Source organism: Oncorhynchus masou, chromosome 24 (assembly GCF_036934945.1).
Source record: "Oncorhynchus masou masou isolate Uvic2021 chromosome 24, UVic_Omas_1.1, whole genome shotgun sequence".
Classification (NCBI taxonomy): Eukaryota; Metazoa; Chordata; class Actinopteri; order Salmoniformes; family Salmonidae; genus Oncorhynchus; species Oncorhynchus masou.
The window spans coordinates 27,815,461-27,839,092 of record NC_088235.1 but is presented as its reverse complement, the minus strand read 5'-3'; the positions used below and the strand labels follow the sequence as shown (position 1 = coordinate 27,839,092).

Below are 23,632 nucleotides of genomic sequence, written 5' to 3'. Positions count from 1 at the left end.
CCTATTTATTGTCTTACCTCCTTACTTAATTTGCACACACTGTATACAGATGTTTCTATTATGTTATTGACTGTACGCTTGTTTATTCCATGTGTAACTCTGTGTTGTTGTTTTTGTCGCACTGCTTTGCTTTATCTTGGCCAGGTCGCAGTTGTAAATGAGAACTTGTTCTCAACTGGCCGACCTGGTTAAATAAAGGTTAACTAAAATAAATGCATAAAAAACTATTTGCACATACAACACTGTATTTAGACATAACATGACATTTGAAATGTCTTTATTCTATTGGAACTTCTTTGAGTGTAATGTTTACTGTTCATTTTATTGTTTATTTCCCTTTTGTTTATTATCTATTTTGCTTGCTTTGGCAATGTAAACATATGTTTCCCATTCCAATAAAGCCCCTCAAATTGAATTGAGAGAGATAGATCGAGAGAGAGAGGTGTTTCATCATACCTGTATTAATGTTAAGGGCTCATCCAGGGACAGCTGTGGAGGGATGTCCACTCTGAGCCATGGAGGTTTCTTCCTCTGCAGACTGCTGCTCTCCTGGGGCTGGCTGGGCTCAGCCATGCTCTCTACCGCCCCCTACCGCACTACACCTGCCAGCTGGAGACACAGGGAGAGGAAGGAGAGATGTGAGACAGAAGTTCAGAACGCACACACAAGCACACACACACACCCACACACAGTAGCCGTACTACAGATAAACCCAGCGATCTGACACAGAGTGGAGCGCATTGAGCAGCTTTATTGAGTACTTTTCATGATTGGGTAATTCTATAATCCTAATGCTGCCAGCCCAGCCCATCACAGACGGACAGATTGCCCTATAAACTGGACATACCCTGCCCTGTGTCCACTGTCTGTCTGCCCATCTGGACACAGCCTCAGATTTAGGCTTTAGAGCAGTCTGCTCTGGGCTGTCTTTATGTATATTCACGGCCTTCTTCCATTCAGTGTAGTCATATGTCTTTGTGTCGGGTGTGCTATCAGTGTACCACTGCATGACCAAGGCAGACCTGTGATTTCCATGGACTGTTTTGAAGTCTTTGTACTACTATAAACTCCCACAAGGGGGCAGTGACTGCCTCTAAAACCTCTCCCCAATAAATGTTGTATTTACTGTTAGTCTTTGAACTCGGCCACCTCTGCGTGGGGGGTGGCTGAGGATGTTTATACACACACACACACACACACACACACACACACACACACACACACACACACACACACACACACACACACACACACACACAACCTTTATACAGTAAACCTCTAACAAGCTGCTAATCAAGGCCAACCCCTGGAAGCAGCCATCTGCACCGGAACCGCTGCATCAAAGGACCAGCCTGACTCAAGTATAATGAGGGGTTCAACTCCACACATATAGTACTGAGGAATCCTGTGGACAGAACCACAGAGAGGGATTGATTGGGATACTGTACACATACAATTCAAACCTAAACCCACACCGTCTACAGACTGGCAGGGGGTTTCTCACTAAGGAGTTGACTAATATATTGCTTGCCATGTGTCAAGAGCTAGGATATGATCTTTGATGTAAGCCTTAGGCAAACTTGTATTGATATAGTCATTCATTCATCCATTCAGCAGGTTGGTCTTGTAATTGATTGTTGTGGCTGAATATTCAGCCAAGTCCAACAAGCTGTGTGCTATTCAATACCAGCAGAGACTCACTAGCCAGCCAGGCAGTGAGAGAGGCTGTTTCCAAACCCAAGATAATGGAGTTTTACTGTGTCTTTTGTGTGTTTTGTGTTCAGTGTTTCATGTTCTGTGTTTCATGTGCTGTATGCTCTGTGTTGTGTATTCTGTGTTCTGTGCATTCTGTGTTCTGTGTGCTCTTTGTTCTGTGTGTTATGTGTTCTGTGTGTCCTGTGTTCTGTGTTCTGTGTATTCGGTGTTCTGTGTGTTCTGACAGTCATTCTGTGGTTGGTTCTAGAACCCTGTGTGCTCCTGCATTCACGGTAAACGCTGCATATGTAGGCTAAATCGGAAAATACCTTTACATTTCTATTGCGCAATCTGTAACGGTTCAGCGATCCAGACTGATTAGAGCTCCTACAAATAGCACCATAACAATACGACCACATCTTAAAACAAAACAAAAAAACGAAAGCACTGCCTCTCTCACCCCCCTTTTGACACAAAATACATTGTTTGTTATTTCGTGATCCCTCTATCGCTCTATTCCTCTTTCACCCAGTCAGTTTTCTACATCTCTCTGTGTGTGTCGTATGACAAACAGATTAAGGCTTTAAACCTGCAGTGGACCACATGATGATACCCCTCCTCCTGTGTCAGCCTAGCAGGCCTGGGCAACTCCAGTCCTCCAGGGTCTGATTGGTGTCACACTTTTGCCCCAGTCCCATCTAACACACCTGACTCCAATAATCACCTCATCATGATCTTCAGTTTAGAATTACATTTGATTAATCAGCTGTGTTTGGTAGGGATGGAGCAAAAGTGTGACACCAATCAGGCCCTGGAGGACTGGAGTTGCCCACCCGTGGAGGGAGATCGGGACAGGAACTGGATGGGTGATATCATAAACATTAACAATCTCCAGGAATTCACCCTGCACCAGGAGTCAAATGGAACTGAATGGAAGTGAGTTTTCATTGAATGGAACAGAATGAATGGGTTTGCTCTTGTGTCATGAACCTTGGTGTTGATTTCACAACAGTACATGGAAGGATTGGTGGGCAACTCCAGAGATCCACTCCAGAGATGGATCTTCTCTAACAGTTACGTAACTACAGTAAGTACTTGGGCCTGTTTTACATTAATGGACAGTTCCTTCAGACACATTTTATTGAAATTCAACAGAATGTCACTTTGCTTATAATAGTTGTCCAAACACTGTCTTCTCCTACCCTGTTTGCTGTACTCATGGTAAGAGCTTTGCACTGTATGGTACTGGGGTTGAATGGAGCTCATGTTACTCCTCATTGTGTCTATATCAATAGCCTTGCACTTTCCAAACCAATGGCTCTCTCTCTCTCGCACTCTCTTTCTCGCTCTCCCTCGCGCTCTCTCTCGCTCCCTTTCTCCTACTCTCTCTCTCTCCATCTCTACTTCTCCCTCTCTCATTTCAGCCTTCCTTTCTTGAGAAAAGAAATGCCACGCTGCATTTTTATGACATTATAACTGGCACAAGGTCAGTGTAACCTTACAGAGCCTGATCCCAGCTCTTCTCATTTCATCTTAACAGTGCATTGTAGAGGAGCTCTGCTTTCTTTATGCTTTATGAACAAACCAATAAGCCTGATAGCATCTCAGTCCAAACAGTGATATTTCCCCTCTTGTGTCATGTCAATGGACTTCTGTCTTATGCATCTTTGGCTGGAATCAATATTTGATGTGTTAGAAAAAATCTGATCCTGTTTCTAATATTTGACGTGTTTCTGTTATTTATTTTTAATTCATATCTCAGTTCTAATGAACCAAATGCAACTTTACCCATCATCTGCTCCTAGATCAGTCCTAGGCATGCCTCCCCCTCCCCCTATGTGACATTCAAGGTCTGTGTAATGGGTTTTGATTTGTGCCAGATGTCAGTCTTATCTCTGTCTCTTCTGGGGCCTTCCCTTGTTTTGTGTGATTACAACATCTCACACCTGCTGCAAAAAACTCAGAGTTAAGAGAGGACAACAGAGAGTATCATAGAGAAGACAACAGAGAGAATCATAGAGAAGACAACAGAGAGAATCATAGAGAAGACAACAGAGAGAATCATAGAGAAGACAACAGAGAGAATCACAGAGAAGACAACAGAGAGAATCATAGAGAAGACAACAGAGAGAATCATAGAGAAGACAACAGAGAGAATCATAGAGAAGACAACAGAGAGAATCATAGAGAAGACAACAGAGAGAATCACAGAGAAGACAACAGAGAGAATCACAGAGAAGACAACAGTGAGTATCATAGAGAAGACAAGTGAGAATCATAGAGAAGACAAGTGAGAATCATAGAGAAGACAAGAGAATTGATGGATTATGGAATTGATGGATTATAGAATTGATGGATTATGGAGGTTCAAACAAGATGTCCCGTTTTAGTTTGACTCCACTAAGTTTCACCCAAAATGTTCCAAAACCAGCCACACCAGCATCATTATGATAAACCAGCAGCAAGATGGACCAAAATATGATCTGAGAAAATACAGTCATCTTTATTGTATTCCAACTCATTTTACTATTGACATGTGTCACCAAATTTAATCTGGTATTACAGGTCCATTCTATTTACCTCAATCTTCAGGCCTAGTGGTCAACCAGGAGACAGGGGGAGAGATAAGCTTTTGACTAAAGATCCATCTGTCATGTGTCATACCAAGATGGCATAGCAGTTCAGACGTCTTTTGTCCTCGTCTTGTCGTGTCCCATATATATATATATATATATATATATATATATATATATATATATATATATATATTACAACTTTTTTCATACATTTTTTTTATTTAAATTTTCCATAAACTTATCCTCAAAACACTCTCCTACAACCCGCCTCACCAATTTATATTTATAAAAAAGTATAAAAAAGTATTATTTACCTCAAATCTGTAATCATCCAAGAAGCTAGCCAGAAACTCCAAGAAGCTAGCCAGAAACTAGCCAGAAGCTAGCCAGAAGCTAGCCAGGAGCTAGCCAGGAGCTAATCCAGAAGCTAATCACAAGCTGGGTCAGGAGCTGGACGGAAACTGGCCAGAAGCTAGCCAGGAGCTAGCCAGAAGCTAATCCAGAAGCTAATCGGAAGCTAGTTGGAGTTTTTGTCGATTCTGAAGCGAGCATCGGTTGTTCCGGAGCTAGCCAGCTGAGGAGTTCCATCAATCGCTCCTGGGCTGCGGTCACCTGTACGGACCCGTTTTGCTGCCTGCGCGGAGCCCCGCCGGGCCTTCACGGCTGAACTGCCGACGTTGTCTACCCGAGGGAGTTATCCGTCTGGTTCCTCCGTCGCGACGTTGCCTGGGCACCCATCTGTGGCCTGCTAGCCATTAGCTGTCTTATCGGCTGCTATCTGAATAGATAATCGGACAATTTATTTATTTATTTTTATTGTTATTGTTTTTTTTTTTCTTCTGGGCCTCTAGCTATATCTATTGTTTTTATTTTTGTTGTTTTTGTGTGATTTGGATTGGTCCCCTCTACCACACGGAACCCCACTAATCTACTGACGGAGCGCAAGAGGTGGCTAATAACAGACGTCCATCCTATGCTAGCTTGCTACCGATGGCCTGGCTGGCTGTCTGGATCGCCGTGACCCCCAACCAACCTCTCCACTCTGGACCCTTTTGATCACTCGACTAAGCATGCCTCTCCTTAATGTCAATATGCCTTGTCCATTGCTGTTCTGGTTAGTGTTTATTGGCTTATTTCACTGTAGAGCCTCTAGTCCTGCTCACCATACCTTATCCAACCTATTAGTTCCACCAACCACACATGCAATGACATCTCCTGGTTTCAATGATGTTTCTAGAGACAATATTTCTCTCTTCATCACTCAATACCTAGGTTTACCTCCACTGTATTCACATCCTACCATACCTTTGTCTGTACATTATACCTTGATGCTATTTTATCGCCCCCAGAAACCTCCTTTTACTCTCTGTTCCAGACGTTCTAGACGACCAATTCTTGTTGCTTTCAGCCGCACCCTTATTCTACTCCTCCTCTGTTCCTCTGGCAATGTAGAGGTGAATCCAGGCCCTACGGTGCCTTGCTCCACTCCTATTCCCCAGGCGCTCTCTTTTGATGACTTCTGTAACCGTAATAGCCTTGGTTTCATGCATGTTAACATTAGAAGCCTCCTCCCTAAGTTTGTTCTATTCACTGCTTTAGCACACTATGCCAACCCGGATGTTCTAGCTGTGTCTGAATCCTGGCTTAGGAAGACTACCAAAAATTCTGAAATTTTTATTCCAAACTACAACATTTTCAGACAAGATAGAACTGCCAAAGGGGGCGGTGTTGCAATCTACTGCAAAGATAGCCTGCAGAGTTCTGTCCTACTATCCAGGTCTGTACCCAAACAATTTGAACTTCTACTTTAAAAATCCACCTCTCTAAAAACAAGTCTCTCACTGTTGCAGTCTGCTATAGACCACCCTCTGCCCCCAGTTGTGCTCTGGACACCATATGTGAACTGATTGCCCCCCATCTATCTTCAGAACTCGTGCTGCTAGGCGACCTAAACTGGAACATGCTTAACACCCCAGCCATCCTACAATCTAAACTTGATGCCCTCATTCTCACACAAATTATCAATGAACCTACCAGGTACCTCCCCAAAGCCTTAAACACGGGCACCCTCATAGATATCATCCTAACCAACTTGCCCTCTAAATACACCTCTGCTGTCTTCAACCAAGATCTCAGCGATCACTGCCTCATTGCCTGCATCCGTAATGGGTCAGCTGTCAAACGACCCCCACTCATCACTGTAAAATGCTCCCTGAAGCACTTCTAATCGACCTGGCCGGGGTATCCTGGAAGGATATTGATCCCATCCCGTCAGTAGAGGATGCCTGGATATTTTTTTTAAATGCCTTCCTAACCATCTTAAATAAACATGCCACATTCAAGAAATTTAGAACCAGGAACAGATATAGCCCTTGGTTCTCCCCAGACCTGACTGCCCTTAACCAACACAAAAACATCCTATGGCGTTCTGCATTAGCATCGAACAGCCCCCGTGATATGCAGCTGTTCAGGGAAGCTAGAAACCATTATACACAGGCAGTTAGAAAAGCCAAGGCTAACTTTTTCAAGCAGAAATTTGCTTCCTGCAACACTAACTCAAACAAGTTCTGGGACACTGTAAAGTCCATGGAGAATAAGAACACCTCCTCCCAGCTGCCCACTGCACTGAAGATAGGAAACACTGTCACCACTGATAAATCCACCATAATTGAGAATTTCAATAAGCATTTTTCTACGGCTGGCCATGCTTTCCACCTGGCTACTCCTACCCCGGTCAACAGCACTGCACCCCCCACAGCAACTCGCCCAAGCCTTCCCCATTTGTCCTTCTCCCAAATCCGTTCAGCTGATGTTCTGAAAGAGCTGCAAAATCTGGACCCCTACAAATCAGCCGGGCTAGACAATCTGGACCCTTTCTTTCTAAAATGATCTGCCGAAATTGTTGCCACCCCTATTACTAGCCTGTTCAACCTCTCTTTCGTGTCGTCTGAGATCCCCAAAGATTGGAAAGCAGCTGCGGTCATCCCCCTCTTCAAAGGGGGGGACACTCTTGACCCAAACTGCTACAGACCTATATCTATCCTACCATGCCTTTCTAAGGTCTTCGAAAGCCAAGTCAACAAACAGATTACCGACCATTTCAAATCTCACCATACCTTCTCTGCTATGCAATCTGGTTTCAGAGCTGGTCATGGGTGCACCTCAGCCACACTCAAGGTCCTAAACAATATCTTAACCGCCATCGATAAGAAACATTACTGTGCAGCCGTGTTCATTGATCTGGCCAAGGCTTTCGACTCTGTCAATCACCACATCCTCATCGGCAGACTCGACAGCCTTGGTTTCTCAAATGTTTACCTCGCCTGGTTCACCAACTACTTCTCTGATAGAGTTCAGTGTGTCAAATCGGAGGGTCTGCTGTCCGGACCTCTGGCAGTCTCTATGGGGGTGCCACAGGGTTCAATTCTTGGACCGACTCTCTTCTCTGTATACATCAATGAGGTCGCTCTTGCTGCTGGTGAGTCTCTGATCCACCTCTACGCAGACGACACCATTCTGTATACTTCTGGCCCTTCTTTGGACACTGTGTTAACAACCCTCCAGGCAAGCTTCAATGCCATACAACTCTCCTTCCGTGGCCTCCAATTGCTCTTAAATACAAGTAAAACTAAATGCATGCTCTTCAACCGATCGCTATCCGCACCTACCCGCCTGTCCAACATCACTACTCTGGACGGCTCTGATTTAGAATACGTGGACAACTACAAATACTTAAGTGTCTGGTTAGACTGTAAACTCTCCTTCCAGACCCATATCAAATATCTCCAATTCAAAGTTAAATCTAGAATTGGCTTCCTATTTCGCAACAAAGCATCCTTCACTCATGCTGCCAAACATACCCTTGTAAAACTGACCATCCTACCAATCCTCGACTTTGGCGATGTCATTTACAAAATAGCCTCCAATACCCTACTCAACAAATTGGATGCAGTCTATCACAGTGCAATCTGTTTTGTCACCAAAGCCCCATATACTTCCCACCATTGCGACCTTGAACGCTCTCGTTGGCTGGCCCTCGCTTCATACTCGTCGCCAAACCCACTGGCTCCATGTCATCTACAAGACCTTGCTAGGTAAAGTCCCCCCTTATCTCAGCTCGCTGGTCACCATAGCATCTCCCACCTGTAGCACATGCTCCAGCAGGTATATCTCTCTAGTCACCCCCAAAACCAATTCTTTCTTTGGCCGCCTCTCCTTCCAGTTCTCTGCTGCCAATGACTGGAACGAACTAAAAAAGCACTGAAACTGGAAACACTTATCTCCCTCACTAGCTTTAAGCATCAACTGTCAGAGCAGCTCACAGATTACTGCACCTGTACATAGCCCACCTATATTTTAGCCCAAACAACTACCTCTTTCCCTACTGTATTTAATTTATTTATTTTGCTCCTTTGCACCCCATTATTTTTATTTCTACTTTGCACATTCTTCCATTGCAAAACTACCATTCCAGTGTTTTACTTGCTATATTCTATTTACTTTGCCACCATGGCCTTTTTTTGCCTTTACCTCCCTTATCTCACCTCATTTGCTCACAACGTATATAGACTTGTTTATACTGTATTATTGACTGTATGTTTGTTTTACTCCATGTGTAACTCTGTGTCGTTGTATGTGTCGAACTGCTTTGCTTTATCTTGGCCAGGTCGCAATTGTAAATGAGAACTTGTTCTAAACTTGCCTACCTGGTTAAATAAAGGTGAAATAAATAAAAAAATGTGTAACCTCAAATTGACCCAAATCTCCCATGAACATCAATACAATATTTATGAGAGAACCTGTTCTGTGCGTTCCTCAAGTGAAGATCCAGTCCATAATGCATGATGTCTAACTAGGGAAGTAGAGTGTATCCCACAAGCCACCACCAAGCTACCACAGACCATTCTCAACATTTATTTAACCGAATACGTATACTTGCATCGTAAATAGTAGGATGTTTGATTGTGCAACAAAAAAAAAAAATAATATTATCTGACATTTCGAAAATCGAGTATACTTTAAATACCGGATGTCATACTCTTCAAGGCTTTGATAACATCTGATCCATTAGATGGGGATGTGCTACCGAAATCAACGAATAACGGGAAACAACGCAATCGCAGATGATCCATTCTCAGTATGCGAAAATCAAGTATGATATAAATGCCAGGATGTTATACTCATTTTGGATCTTCATGTAGTAGAATTTGATGCACACTTTTCCACAATGCATTGAAAGAGGTGGGCTGCTAGTGATAGGTCCTACTTCTCTTCAAGTATCCAAACAACAAAACTAGGCTACTTAATTGGGAACATGCTGACTAGCAAAGCTTCTGCAGTGGTGTTCAAATGTACGCTAAGTGTTTCTTGTTCTCTTGAGCATCAGCTTTTAAACAAAATTCTAGACCATCTATATCCACCAAATAGATAGAACTCCTCTAGTTCACTTTCCCCCACTCTATGTGGATGCTCTATACGATAGATACAGTGGGGGAAAGTGAACTAGAGGAGTTCTATGTGAATGCTCTATTTCAGGGGTGTCAAAGTCAAATGGACGGAGGGCCAAATAAAAAATTTAGCTACAAGCCGAGGGCCGGACTGTTCGAATGTTCATTGAAAATTTTTTAAATGACGCATATAGTCTAGTGAACCTAATTGAACCTACTGAAAACCTAACAAATATATTCCAATATGATCAGATAAATAAAGCAATATTTTCTTATGGCTCTGTCAGTAATCTTTAATTTTCAACAGACACAAAAGACAAATTTCCTTTATATAAAAATCCCCATAACATGAACATTAAATGAAAGAAACCGGTATTCAAGGCACCATCAGTAGCCTATATTTTCTATTTTAGCAAAAGTGGGCTAAATTTACTTCAAAGAAAAAAACAATAATAGCAATTTTCTATCATCCACTCAACTGAAATATTTTTAAAATATAATTGGATTGAAATACAATAAAATAAAGTGCAAAAATCTATTAATCAAAAACAACACTTTGTTTAAGGAGAAGTAACATGCAGTGAAAACAAATATTAAACTTTAACTTTTAAACTTGAACTGAGTAAAAACTCTAAATATGTGATTGCACAGTAATGTTCACTTGTTTGAGGTTGAGGGTGATACTTGGTGGTGTCCCATCTTTTCCACAAGTTCATCAATGTTCGGGGTAAGGCTCTGAGCTGAGGAAATCCTCAGAATTGAGTGGAGGTGTTCAGCAGTAAGTCGACTTCTGTGTGATGTTTTGTTCAGGTTCATCAAAGAAAAAGTTGTTCACACAGGTATGTGCTGCCAAACATAGACAACGTTTGAGCAGCCTGGATGCGCAGCTGGGGCATTGTGTCGGGGAGGAAACGGGCGAACTCCGCAGCACCCACTGCCGCATATTTTGCCCTCAGTGCATCATTGCATTGGAGGTCAATCAACTCCATTTGGAGGTTTGGTGGTGAGCTTTCCACGTCAACAGAAAATGGGTTACCGAGCAGTTCCAACCTGCTTTTTTGTGCTTCAAAGTCAGCAAATCGGCGTCGAAAGTCAGCGGCAAGCATACCTATTTTATCAGCCAACTGTGCGCTCGGGAACGCACTGGTAGAGAGCTTCTCTTTCATGGTCTGGCAGCTGGGAAAGTGGCTCAAATTTTCTTTCCGCATCTGCGTCTCCCACAGAGTCAGTTTGGTTTTAAATGCCTTCACTGTACTGTACATATCAGAGATGACATGATCCCGACCCTGCAGCTGCAAGTTCATTGCATTCAGATGACTCGTAATGTCACACAGAAAAGCCATTTCACACAGAAACATTTCGTCTCGGAGTTGTGTTGTGTCTTTCCCTTTGCTGTCCAAGAACAGACAAATCTCCTCACGAAGCTCGAAACATCTTTGAAGCACCTTTCCCTGGCTTAGCCATCGCACCTCTGTGTGATAAGGCAAATCACCATGCTCCGTTTTTAACTCCGTCAGAAATGCCTTGAACTGGCGGTGATTCAAACCTTTGGCTCTGATAAAGTTAACTGTGCACGTGATGATGCTCATTACATGCTCCATTTTCAAGGCTTTACCGCACAACGCTTCCTGGTGTATGATACAATGATAAGCTGTCAGCTCACCTGTCGCGTTTTCCTCTTGCATCTTTTCCCGTATCTTCGCCACCAGTCCGCTCCTGTGTCCACACATCGCAGGTGCTCCGTCGGTTGTCAAACCCACGAGTTTTTCCCAAGGCAGCTCCATCTCATTTACACATCTTGACACCTCTTCATACAAATCATGCCCCGTAGTTGTGCCATGCATAGGACGTAAAGCCAAAAACTCCTCTGTCACGCTTAGGCTGGAGTCCACTCCGCGGATGAAAATTGACAACTGGGCAATGTCAGAAATGTCGGTGCTCTCATCCACAGCCAAGGAATATGCAATGAAATCTTTTCCCTTTTTCACAAGCTGCTCTTTTAGATTGATGGACAACTGGTCTACTCTCTCGGCAATGGTGTTTCTGCTCAGACTCACATTTAAAAAGAGTTGCCTTTTTTCTGGGCAAACTTCGTCACAAACTTTAATCATGCAGTTTTTGATGAAATCCCCTCCGTAAATGGCCGGGCTGATTTAGCGATCTCTTCTGCCAAAATAAAACTGGCCTTGACAGCAGCCTGGCCTTGTGATTTGGCTTTTTTGAACAGAGCCTGTCGAGATTTGAGGCCTCGTTTTAATTCCTCTGCCTTTTGTAGCCTTTGTTCCATGTCCATATTCTTGTTTTTGTCCGCGTGTTTCGTTTCATAATGTCGTCTCAGATTATACTCTTTCAGTACCGCCACACTTTCTCCACACAGAAGACACACAGGTTTTCCAGCTACCTCCGTGAACATATACTCCGACTCCCACCTTGTTTGAAACCCCGGTTCTCAGTGTCCACCTTCCGTTTTGCCATTTTTGATGGGTATCTGAAAGTTAATTTTACTGTGATGCTGACGACTGCTGTGCCAATAAATATTGAAATGAAGCAGCCTACTGCTCGGTGCGTCACCGTTGCATTGTGGGAAATGTAGTATTGGTGCGTGTAAAAGATCTGCGGGCTGCCGGCTTGCTGCGGTCTGCGGGCCGGTTCTAATAATAAATCAAGATCATCCCAGGGGCCGTAAAAAACCTTCTCGCGGGCCGGATGTGGCCCGCGGGCCTTGACTCTGACATATGTGCTCTATATGATAGATATGGTGGGGGAAAGTGAACTAGAGGAGTTCTATGTGGATGCTCTATATGATAGATATGGTGGGGGAAAGTGAACTAGAGGAGTTCTATGTGGATGCTCTATATGATAGATATGGTGGGGGAAAGTGAACTAGAGGAGTTCTATGTGGATGCTCTATATGATAGATATGGTGGGGGAAAGTGAACTAGAGGAGTTCTATGTGGATGCTCTATATGATAGATATGGTGGGGGAAAGTGAACTAGAGGAGTTCTATGTGGATGCTCTTTCTAGAAAACAGAAGGATTGGATTCTTTCTTTACAGGTGAATGACAGTATTATTCCACTTAAACTGGATACAGGTGCACAGGTGAGTGTGATATCAGAGACTGAGTTTAAGAGTATAAGGCCAAGATGAAACTGCATGAAGCTGAAGTTAAAGTGACAGGTTATGCATGTGCTGAGATTCCAGTTAAAGGGAAGTGCATTGCCAAAGTGTCATACAAGAACACTGCACATATTGTCATTCATCCTAGTACCCAAGGATATGCAGGCTATACTAGGCCTGTGACAGACTGAACCTAGTGAAAATAGTTTTTGTGGTGGAAAGCCAGCCAGAGACAGACTATGATGAATTGATGAAGGAGTATAATGACTTATTCCAAGGACTCAGATATCTGCCAGGTGAACACACTATCTGGATACACCAAAACATACCTCCAGTTATTCATCCATCTTGAAAAGTGCCATTCACTCCAAGTCCAGCGAAAAGAAGAGCTGGACAGAATGGAGAAACTGACTGTGGTACAGAAGATAGATTATCTCGTCATTGTGGTCAAAAATAATGGAAAACTGAGAGTCTGCCTGGATCAAATGGATCTGAACCCAGAAATAAAAAGAGAACACTTCACACGTGAGGGAATCATGGTACAGTTTGCAAACGCAAAATAGTTCAAGTTAGATGCATCTTCAGGATTTTGGCAGTTAAAGTTAGACGATGTACCTTCAACACCCCTTATGGCAGATACAGGTTCCTGAGATTACCTTTTGGCATTGCCTCAGCACCTGAAGTTGATCACAAAACCATACATCTGATTTATGAACTCATTGTGGGCGTGCACACATTGATGGATGACATTATTGTATGGGGAAAGCAGAGCACGATGTAAGACTACCTTCATTGTTGCTTCCAGTACTTTTTTCAAACTTGAAATGGAACAGAGAGAAATGCCAGCTTAGTGTGACAGAGTTGACTTTCGTTGAAGACATCATCAGCAGTGAAGGCATCAGACCTGACCTGAAATAAATATCTGCTGTGGATAACAAGCCAAAACTAGAGAGTAAAAAGGATGTCCAAGAGGTTTAATGGCATGGTCAACTATTTGGGAAAATTCATACACAGCCTCTCAGAGAAGATCGCTCTGCTGAGAAGACGTAAAATAATATAGAATGGGAATGGAATCATGAAAATGAGACTGCAAGGAACAACTTGAAATAAACAGCTGACAGAGGAACCAGTCTTTAGGTTCTACGGCCCAGGGAGACCCATCAAGATATCATCGGATGCATCACAGTGTTCAGTTGCAGAAAAACGACAACAACTGGCAAACAGTGGCATATGCATCTTGTTTAATGACCCGGTATTCTCAAATTGAAAAGGAGTTGCTCAGCATAACATGTGCTTGTGAGAGATTCCATTGGTTTGTGTCAGGACAAGTGATCAGCGTTGAAACGGATCACAAACCATTGATTCTGCTCTTTCAAAAGCCATTGAATGACTGTCCGCTGAGAGTCCAAAGAATGTCTAAAAATGGCGCCAGAGAAGAAGGCAGACGTTTTATGTGTTCCCAACCGATTGTGTTTTTCCCTCGTTTATTTGCGTTTCTTCTAACTTATTTTTTTACGTATTTTGTACATCATGTTGCCGATACAGTCTCTTATGACCGAAAATAACTTCTGGACATCAGGACTGCGATTACTTTACCACGAACTGGCAGAATCCTTATTTTCCTTTAATGAGTCTGGCGAGCCTGAAACTAACAATATACTGCTTTCTCGGGAACAGGCCCAGATCCCCGTGAATGCGTGAAGAGGAGGAGGAGAAAAAGGGGCAAAAGTGCAGGCTGCTTTCTGAGAATTATTAGGCGATCTAATAAACCCGCACTTCCTTCCATTCTGCTAGAAAACGTGCAATCTTTTGGAGAATAAAATAGATGACCTACGCGCAAGATTAAACTACCAACGGGACATTCAAAACTGTAATATCTTATCTTAGCACACCAAGACAGTCGTGAAGAGGGCACAAAAAAACCTATTCCCCCTCAGGAGACTGAAAAGATTTGTCATGGGTCCTCAGAACCTCGAAAGGTTCTACAGCTGCACCATCGAGAGCATCCTGGTTGCATCACTGCCTGGTATGGCAACTGCTCGGCCTCTGACCGCAAGGCACTACAGAGGGTAGTGCAAGCCTCCTGCCATCCAGGACCTCTATACAGGCCTTCAGTAAAAGACCCCAGCCACCCTGGTCATAGACTGTTCTCTCTGCTACTGCATGGCAAGTGGTACCTGTTAAGGGAATTTTTATCTATAATGACTAATTATGTATACATTTCAATCAGGATTTACTAATCAGAATACTATTATGTTACTGTATATGTACTAATCAGAATACTATTATGTTACTGTGTATATATGAATTCTTTCTTGATCCCAGTACTGAATATAATGTGTGTGAATGTGGTCAAGAGTTAGAACAATGACTGTCTGTTCCTTGGTACAAGTAAATTATATTAAATTGGTAGGGAGACGGATGTGGGAAGGCTTGAGATACAACCGATGAGATGCCGCACCCGATGGGGTCAGAAGAAACGAATACCAGAGGCAGAGGGGACCATTCACACTGTCCCAGAACCCACGGGACTGAGTGTCTTTAATTTATCAAGCAAGATATTGAGCCCTGCCCTTGCTTAATAAAGGATTATATTTTGTGCCTACAACTCAGTGCAATGATTTTGATGTTAAGGTAGACGTTTAAGTTTTTTACAAACACTTTAGCTCCCCTAATCCTGATATTTCTATTGAAGCAGTAGGTTACTCACCTGCACATACTCCGACTCCTTTTAGAAGCAAGAGTTATTTTATTCCTCCAGCCAATCGCAATCACTCTATCGAGACATATTGCAGACTTGTTGAAAAAGATGTTGCCCATCTCCTTAAGAACAAACAGGAGTACAAATCTTTCCATAATTTACCTAAGGATGAAAAACAAGCTTTGCTTGATTTACAATCCAATACGTCAGTCCTTACCCGTCCTGCTGATAAGGATGTGTCAGTTGTACTCATGGATAGGACAGCTAATGTAAATGGTGTCATAGACAACTGCTTGACAACACCTTTTACAAGAAACTCAGAAGTGACCCCACTTCCCAATTTCAGAACACTATCTTTACTGTCCTAGATGGGTATTTAATTTCTGATCATATGACCAAAAAAGAACACAACTTTTTGGCTATTCAATTTGCCGAAATTACATAGGAATGTTACAAAACCTCCAGTGTGCACTATTGTAGCGGGCATTGATGAGGTAACAGCCCCTCTGTCTACTTTTGTTGCTGTTTTTATTAGACCACTCGCAGAACAGCTCCCCTCCTTTGTAAAGGACACCAGCAGTATGATCTCTATCATTGAATCGCTTGATCCTCTTCCTGAGAATACCTTGTTAGTTACTTTTGATGTTGAGTCGTTATACACAAATATTCCACATGAGGGCGGTATTTGAGCTATGGAACATTTTCTTCTGCAACATGACCCTAATGAACTACCTTCCAGTGACTGCATTATAACATTGGCTGAAATAGTACTCGCACATAACTACTTCATATCTCTAAATGATTTCTTTATTCAGACGAAGGGTACTGCTATAGGATCCCCCATGACTCCAAACTATGCTAGACTGGAGAAACAGTCTATTTTCAATCCTCTCCAAAATGTTTTCTTGTCTAACATCATTATTTGGAAACGGTATATTGATGATATTTTTGTTCTATAGAGGGGTGATGCAAAACAGCTCCAGCGGTTTTATGCTTTTCTTAAAACTTCTTCAGGATAGGGGGCAGTATTTCCCCTTTGGATGAATTTGTCTGTGAGTATAACAGAACTCACAGGGCAGGAAATCTTTCAAACTAGTTTTGGAATCCTGAAAGTTGGGGCAACTTTGACGTCATTGCCCCCTCCCTTCCCAACAAGTTATGGATCTGGAAACACTTCCTATGTCTTCCACTAGATGTCCTCATTCAGTAGAAAGTGTTATCGAGCATATGCTGTGAACTTTGACCTAATGGGATGACGCAAAGATTTTCATGTGCGTGAAGGCGCAATTGGGAAAGAGTGCTTCCTTTGTTCCAATCAGCCTCAGATGAACATGGATGTCCTGGTTGGAATGATATTCGATCTGTATGATTATAACATCCTGAAGATTGATTCTGCACTTAGTTTGACCAGTTTCGTCGACCTGTAATATGTAATTTGGAAGTTTTGATGCACAATTATTCTGGACCAGAAGTCATTTTTTGGGCATTTGAGCTGAAGTGTTAGCAGATGCTACTACATGGACACTAGAATTGAACAATATGAAACAAAACGATTTATTGTTGAAGTAGGACTCCTTCCACTACATTCTGATCGAAGACCATCAAAGGTAAGAGAATATTTATGTTGTAATTTTGTATTTCTGTTGACTCCAACATAGCGGAGAAATATTGTTACGTCTGAGCGCCGTCTCAGATTATTGCATGGTAGGCTAATTCCGTAACGTTAAAAGAAATGTGACACAGCGGTTGCATTAAGAACCAGTGTATCTTTTTAATTATATGTGGAACATGTATCTTTAGTCAAAGTTTATGATGAGTATTTCTGTTATCTGGCGCAGCTTTCTATAATTTCTCCGGACATTTTGGAGAATTTTCTGAACATGGCGTCAATGTAAACCGAGATTTATGGATATAAAATGCATATTATCAAACAAAACATAAATGTACTGTATAACATGTCATATGACTGTCATCTGATGAAGATTTTCAAGAGGTTAGTGAATGATCTTTTTGTCATTTTATCATTTGTGGTACAAAATGGCTGCCTTATGTCTTTGTTTTGGTGGTGGTCTGACATAAATATGTGCTATGTTTTCGCCATAAAACATTTAAAAAATCTGACACGCTGGGTAGGTGAACAAGGTGTTTATCTTTCATTTGAGCTATTGGACTTATGTGTGTTAATGTGTGGAGGTTAAATATTTCTAAGAATATTTTTGCATTCCCTGCGCCACCGTTTCAGCTGAACGGGGGGGTGGTGGAGTTCCCTGAGGGGAACGCCTCGCTTCAACAGGTTTTAACTCCTGTTCTGAACATTTGACATTTACTATGCAATCTGATACATGTCAAATCAGTTTTCTTGATCTTGTGTGGAAATAATGTTCTATACACTGATCTTTACAGGAAACTTACTGATCGTAACAGTTTGTTGAGGGCTGACAGTTGTCACCCACTTCCCTTGAAAAATAGTTTTACAGACAATTCTGTTGAATCAAAAGAATTTGCAAAAAACAATCAGATTTCGACAGAAATATGGCTGAGACGCAAAGAAAATTCAAGGAGAGGGGGTACAAAAATGAGCAGATTAATACTGCCATTGAGAAAATTCAAAACAAAACGAGACATGACCTTTTCCGAGGTCAGTCTCGTAAAAAATAAGCATTCTTGTGTTCTTACTACCCGCTATTCAAAGTGCTCTGAACAAATTAAGGGAGTCGTTCACAAACATTGGCACATTCTTAAATCCGATGATAGTCTCGGTAATGTGTTTTCGGACCTTCCCTTGGTCGTATTCTCATGGGGCAGAAATCTCAGAGACCGATTGGTACACTCTGATTTACCACCCCAAGATATCCCTGAACGTCTATTTGCACCACTACTGGATAGAAACTACAAGTGTAATGGCTGCGCTCAATGCAATGGCACTTATAAATGTAGATCCTTCAAACACCCCCAAACAGGGAAACAGATCCCAAACAAAGGTGTTATTACGTGCTCCACTAAGGCAGTTATTTATCTTATAACTTGTCCTTGTGGTAAACATGATGTGGGTAAAACAAAGCGTGAATTACAAGTATGTATCTCAGAGCATCGTAGCACCATTAGGTGCAAAAACTCGACTTACACAGTTGCGACCCACTTTTTGGAAGCAAACCACTCGATTTGGTCTCTGCGTTATATTGGCATCAAACATGTCACCCTCCCTAGGAGAGGGGGTGACCTCGATAATTTATTGTTAAAATGAGAGGCTGCCTGGATCCTTAATTTAAAGACCATTGCTCCCTTCGGTCTCAACGTAAACTTTGATCTAAAGCCATTCTTGTGATTATTGTGACTTTGCCATTGTAATTGTTTGTAAGCTTGTGTAGTCTAAAATGAATCTATGATCGTATGCTATCCATTTGTTTTTTGTATGTTGTTCTTTGTATGTAATTTTAATATTTGAGAATTAACCAATGATATTAGGCCATACTTGGCCATGATTAAAGACACCTGTGTGTGTCTTTTGACACTATATAAACGAGTCACCCTGCAGTGTTTGTGATTATACCCTGATGAAGACAGCTTGCCTGTCGAAAGCTTCTACCCCCAAGCCATAAGACTCCTGAACACCTAATCAAATGGCTCCCCAGACTATTTGCATTGCCCCCCCCACCCCTCCCCCTCTTTTACACCGCTTCTACTCTCTGTTGTTATCATCTATGCATAGTCACTTTAATAACTCTACTTACATGTACATACAGTGCCTTGCGAAAGTATTCGGCCCCCTTGAACTTTGCAACCTTTTGCCACATTTCAGGCTTCAAACATAAAGATATAAAACTGTATTTTTTTGTGAAGAATCAACAACAAGTGGGACACAATCATGAAGTGGAAAGACATTTATTGGATATTTCAAACTTTTTTAACAAGTCAAAAACTGAAAAATTGGGTGTGCAAAATTATTCAGCCCCCTTAAGTTAATACTTTGTAGCGCCACCTTTTGCTGCGATTACAGTTGTAAGTCGCTTGGTGTATGTCTCATCAGTTTTGCACATCGAGAGACTGAAATTTTTTCCCATTCCTCCTTGCAAAACAGCTCGAGCTCAGTGAGGTTGGATGGAGAGCATTTGTGAACAGCAGTTTTCAGTTCTTTCCACAGATTCTCGATTGGATTCAGGTCTGGACTTCGACTTGGCCATTCTAACACCTGGATATGTTTATTTTTGAACCATTCCATTGTAGATTTTGCTTTATGTTTTGGATCATTGTCTTGTTGGAAGACAAATCTCCGTGCCAGTCTCAGGTCTTTTGCAGACTCCATCAGGTTTTCTTCAAGAATGATCCTGTATTTGGCTCCATCCATCTTCCCATCAATTTTAACCATATTCCCTGTCCCTGCTGAAGAAAAGCAGGCCCAAACCATGATGCTGCCACCACCATGTTTGACAGTGGGGATAGTGTGTTCAGTGTGATGAGCTGTGTTGCTTTTACGCCAAACATAACGTTTTGCATTGTTGCCAAAAAGTTCAATTTTGGTTTCATCTGACCAGAGCACCTTCTTCCACATGTTTGGTGTGTCTCCCAGGTGGCTTGTGGCAAACTTTAAACAACACTTTTTATGGATATCTTTAAGAAATGGCTTTCTTCTTACCACTCTTCCATAAAGGCCAGATTTGTGCAATATACGACTGATTGTTGTCCTATGGACAGAGTCTCCCACCTCAGCTGTAGATCTCTGCAGTTCATCCAGAGTGATCATGGGCCTCTTGGCTGCATCTCTGATCAGTCTTCTCTTTGTATGAGCTGAAGGTTTAGAGGGACGGCCAGGTCTTGGTAGATTTGCAGTGGTCTGATACTCCTTCCATTTCAATATTATCGCTTGCACAGTGCTCCTTGGGATGTTTAAAGCTTGGGAAATCTTTTTGTATCCAAATACGGCTTTAAACGTCTTCACAACAGTATCTCGGACCTGCCTGGTGTGTTCCTTGTTCTTCATGAAGCTCTCTGCGCTTTTAACGGACCTCTGAGACTATCACAGTGCAGGTGCATTTATACGGAGACTTGATTACACACAGGTGGATTGTATTTATAATCATTAGTCATTTAGGTCAACATTGGATCATTCGGAGATCCTCACTGAACTTCTGGAGAGAGTTTGCTGCACTGAAAGTAAAGGGGCTGAATAATTTTGCACGCCCAATTTTTCAGTTTTTGATTTGTTAAAAAAGTTTGAAATATCCAATAAATGTCGTTCCACTTCATGATTGTGTCCCACTTGTTGTTGATTCTTCACAAAAAAATACACTTTTATATCTTTATGTTTGAAGCCTGAAATGTGGCAAAAGGTCGCAAAGTTCAAGGGGGCCGAATACTTTCGCAAGGCACTGTATTACGTCAAATAACCGGTGCCCCTGCACATTGATCCTGTACCGGTACCCCCCCCCCCCCCCGTACATAGTCTCACTATTGTTATTTTACTGCTGCTCTTTAATTACTTCTTACTTTCATTTCTTATTCCTATCCGTATTTTTTTAAACTGCGTTGTTGGTTAGGGGCTCGTAAGTAAGCATTTCACTGTAACATTTCACTACACCTGTTGTATTCGGCAGATGTGACTAACAGAATTTGATTTGATGATGATCAAACTACAACCCTCTGAATGTAGAACACACACCAAGAAAGATGTGCAAAGCAGAAATTCTTTCTAGAGCTGATGACCCCAAGGTGCTAGCGAGCACCAAAGCAGATGAACAAGTGAGAGCATACGTGGACATGATTACAACAGCATTGCCAGTCGCAGATGCAGATGGAAATCATACAGACTGAGACAGAAAAAGACACAACACTGACAAACCTGAAGAAAACAATCCTCAATGGATGGCCTAACATGAAACAAGACCGTTCATAAGACATAACTGAATACTGTAATTGCAGAGCTAAACTGACAGCAATTGGAAACATTGTCTCCAAAGGAAGCAAAATACTAATCCCGAAAAGTCTGAGAAAGGAAATGTTAAATAAGATGAATGAAGGCCACCGAAGAACCGAGAAGTGCAAGAACCCTGCTGAGCCATTAAAGCCCTGCCCTGCACCTGAGAGATCATACCAAAAGGTAGGTCTCAACACCCTGACCTTGACTACCTGAAATTTTGACCTTTGAACCTAGATGTCATTTATTTTACCTCCTCTTTCATATGAGCCCATAAGTTTTGTATGGAACATTTTGGGGTCCCCATTTACCAAGGTATCGCCTCTCGAGGCGTGAACCCCTAAAATGTTATAATTCATTTTTCGTCGTAGGCGAAAAGTTTTAATATTTTCTCGAGCCTAATTGGATTCCGAACGTGCCGATATCAAATTTATACCCGTCGCTTACAATGACAACGTTTCGCCTTGTTTCTCACCAGTTCTCACCGAAAATCCTTTTCTCAATAATTTATTTCCTATTGGAATTTAGAATTATTATTTTTTACTGTAATAGGCCATCCTCTCAAATGAGCAAGGCCGAAAGAAAATTTCAATTCCGACACTTTTTCACCATTGTATTAATATTTTAGTGTTATTTTTATTACCTAGCCGTGAGTTTCACTTCTTGAGGTAATGTGATAAAAATGTTATATCTCAGGAAATACTGCTCTGAAATCATTTTTTTTATTGGAAACGATGGTCTAGTGCTTGCAAGACTCTACACCAATTTTGATAAGTTTTAATGCATTTTTGGGTGTTTTATGATGATTTCATAATGCTACTCTGGCCTGAGATGACCCGCACTAATTGATTCGGGAACCGGTACCGGGCAAACGACAAATGTTGCAAACGCTTTGCCTTCACTGTCATTTAGAGGACAACGTTGTGTAACTTTAGAGACAAAACTCAACGCAATTGCATTTTGGGAACTATTTTTAAATAATATTTTCCCAATTCTGTACTCCCATAGGGGTGCATAAAATAGAAGCTAATCTCAGGCCTCTCTCAACACTACCACCACAGATGCTGTGATAACCTGTATGAAATCCATATTCTCCTGACTCCTGAGATAATGGACCACAATTCTCTAATGCAAAGTTCAAACAATTCAGCAAGGACTGGGACTTCATCCACACTACATCAAGTCCACACTTCCCACAATCAAATGGAATGGTGGAGAAATCTGTTCAGTCAGTGAAGAGACTGATGTACAAAGTAAAAGACAGTGGAACTGCCTTCTACAGGAACCTGCTTGTATACTGCACAATGACACTTGAGACCAGCACAGCTCCTCATGGGACGCAGACTGAGGACCAACTGACCCATCAAAGAGAACCTCCTAAAAATGAAAGAGCGAGAGAAAGTGAGGAAGTTCAAGGAACAACAAAACTAAGTAAAAGTTCTACTTTGACAGAGGAACAAGAAAACTGACTGAACTACAACCTGGGCACAATGTGCGGAACAAAGACAAAACAAACACATGGACACAAAGGAACAGTAATCACTGAAGTACAGCCAAGGTCACACAACATACAAACAGAAGCTGGCACTGTTTTACGGAGAAATGGTTGCGATCTTCAAAGGGGCCATCAACAGACCATCATGACACAGACACTGGTGAAGAGGCTGAAAGCGCAGCTCTGACAGCAGTGGGGCGTGAAGAACAAACCATCATGACACAGACACGTTTTTTTCCAAGATGGCGTAGCAGTGCGGATGTGTTTGTTGTTGTCCCGTGTAAATGTGATGGTTTTTTTCATATTTTTTGTATATTGCAATCTCTTTTTCCATTTTTAAATTAAATCTACCTTCCGGCAACCCGCCTCACCCAATGTGATACGGATCTGCTATTTTTAGGTCTTATAGCTAGAACCTCCATCAGAAGCTAGCCATCAGACGCTGACCAGCTAATTAGCTACTAGCTATTTAGTCATTGTTAGCCACTGCTAGCGTCCTTTACCTTTAGCTCAGACACCAGCCACTTTTTGCCTGGATAATACCTGCCAGTCTGCACAGGGCGATATCAACCCTGAGCATAACGGACTGCTTTTCTCCACTACATCACTGGATTCCTGCCGTAAGCTCTGGAACATTGCACCAGATCATCGCAGCTAGCTAGCTGCTACCAATTGGCCCATCTCCCGG

The 23,632-nt window shown here is 42.1% G+C and overlaps 1 protein-coding gene across 3 annotated transcripts in view; it reads right to left on the bottom strand.

The window, feature by feature from the left end:
• The window catches only part of LOC135511980 (inactive rhomboid protein 1-like), a 114,849-nt gene that overhangs the window by 62,008 nt on the left and 29,209 nt on the right, over window positions 1–23,632 (bottom strand). For all 3 annotated transcript variants that reach the window (XM_064933523.1, XM_064933526.1, XM_064933524.1), the window contains exon 2: window positions 457–609. In XM_064933523.1, coding sequence (XP_064789595.1) covers window positions 457–573 — 117 coding nt within the window. In that variant the 5' untranslated portion in view covers window positions 574–609. The remainder of the gene's footprint in view (window positions 1–456; window positions 610–23,632) is intronic.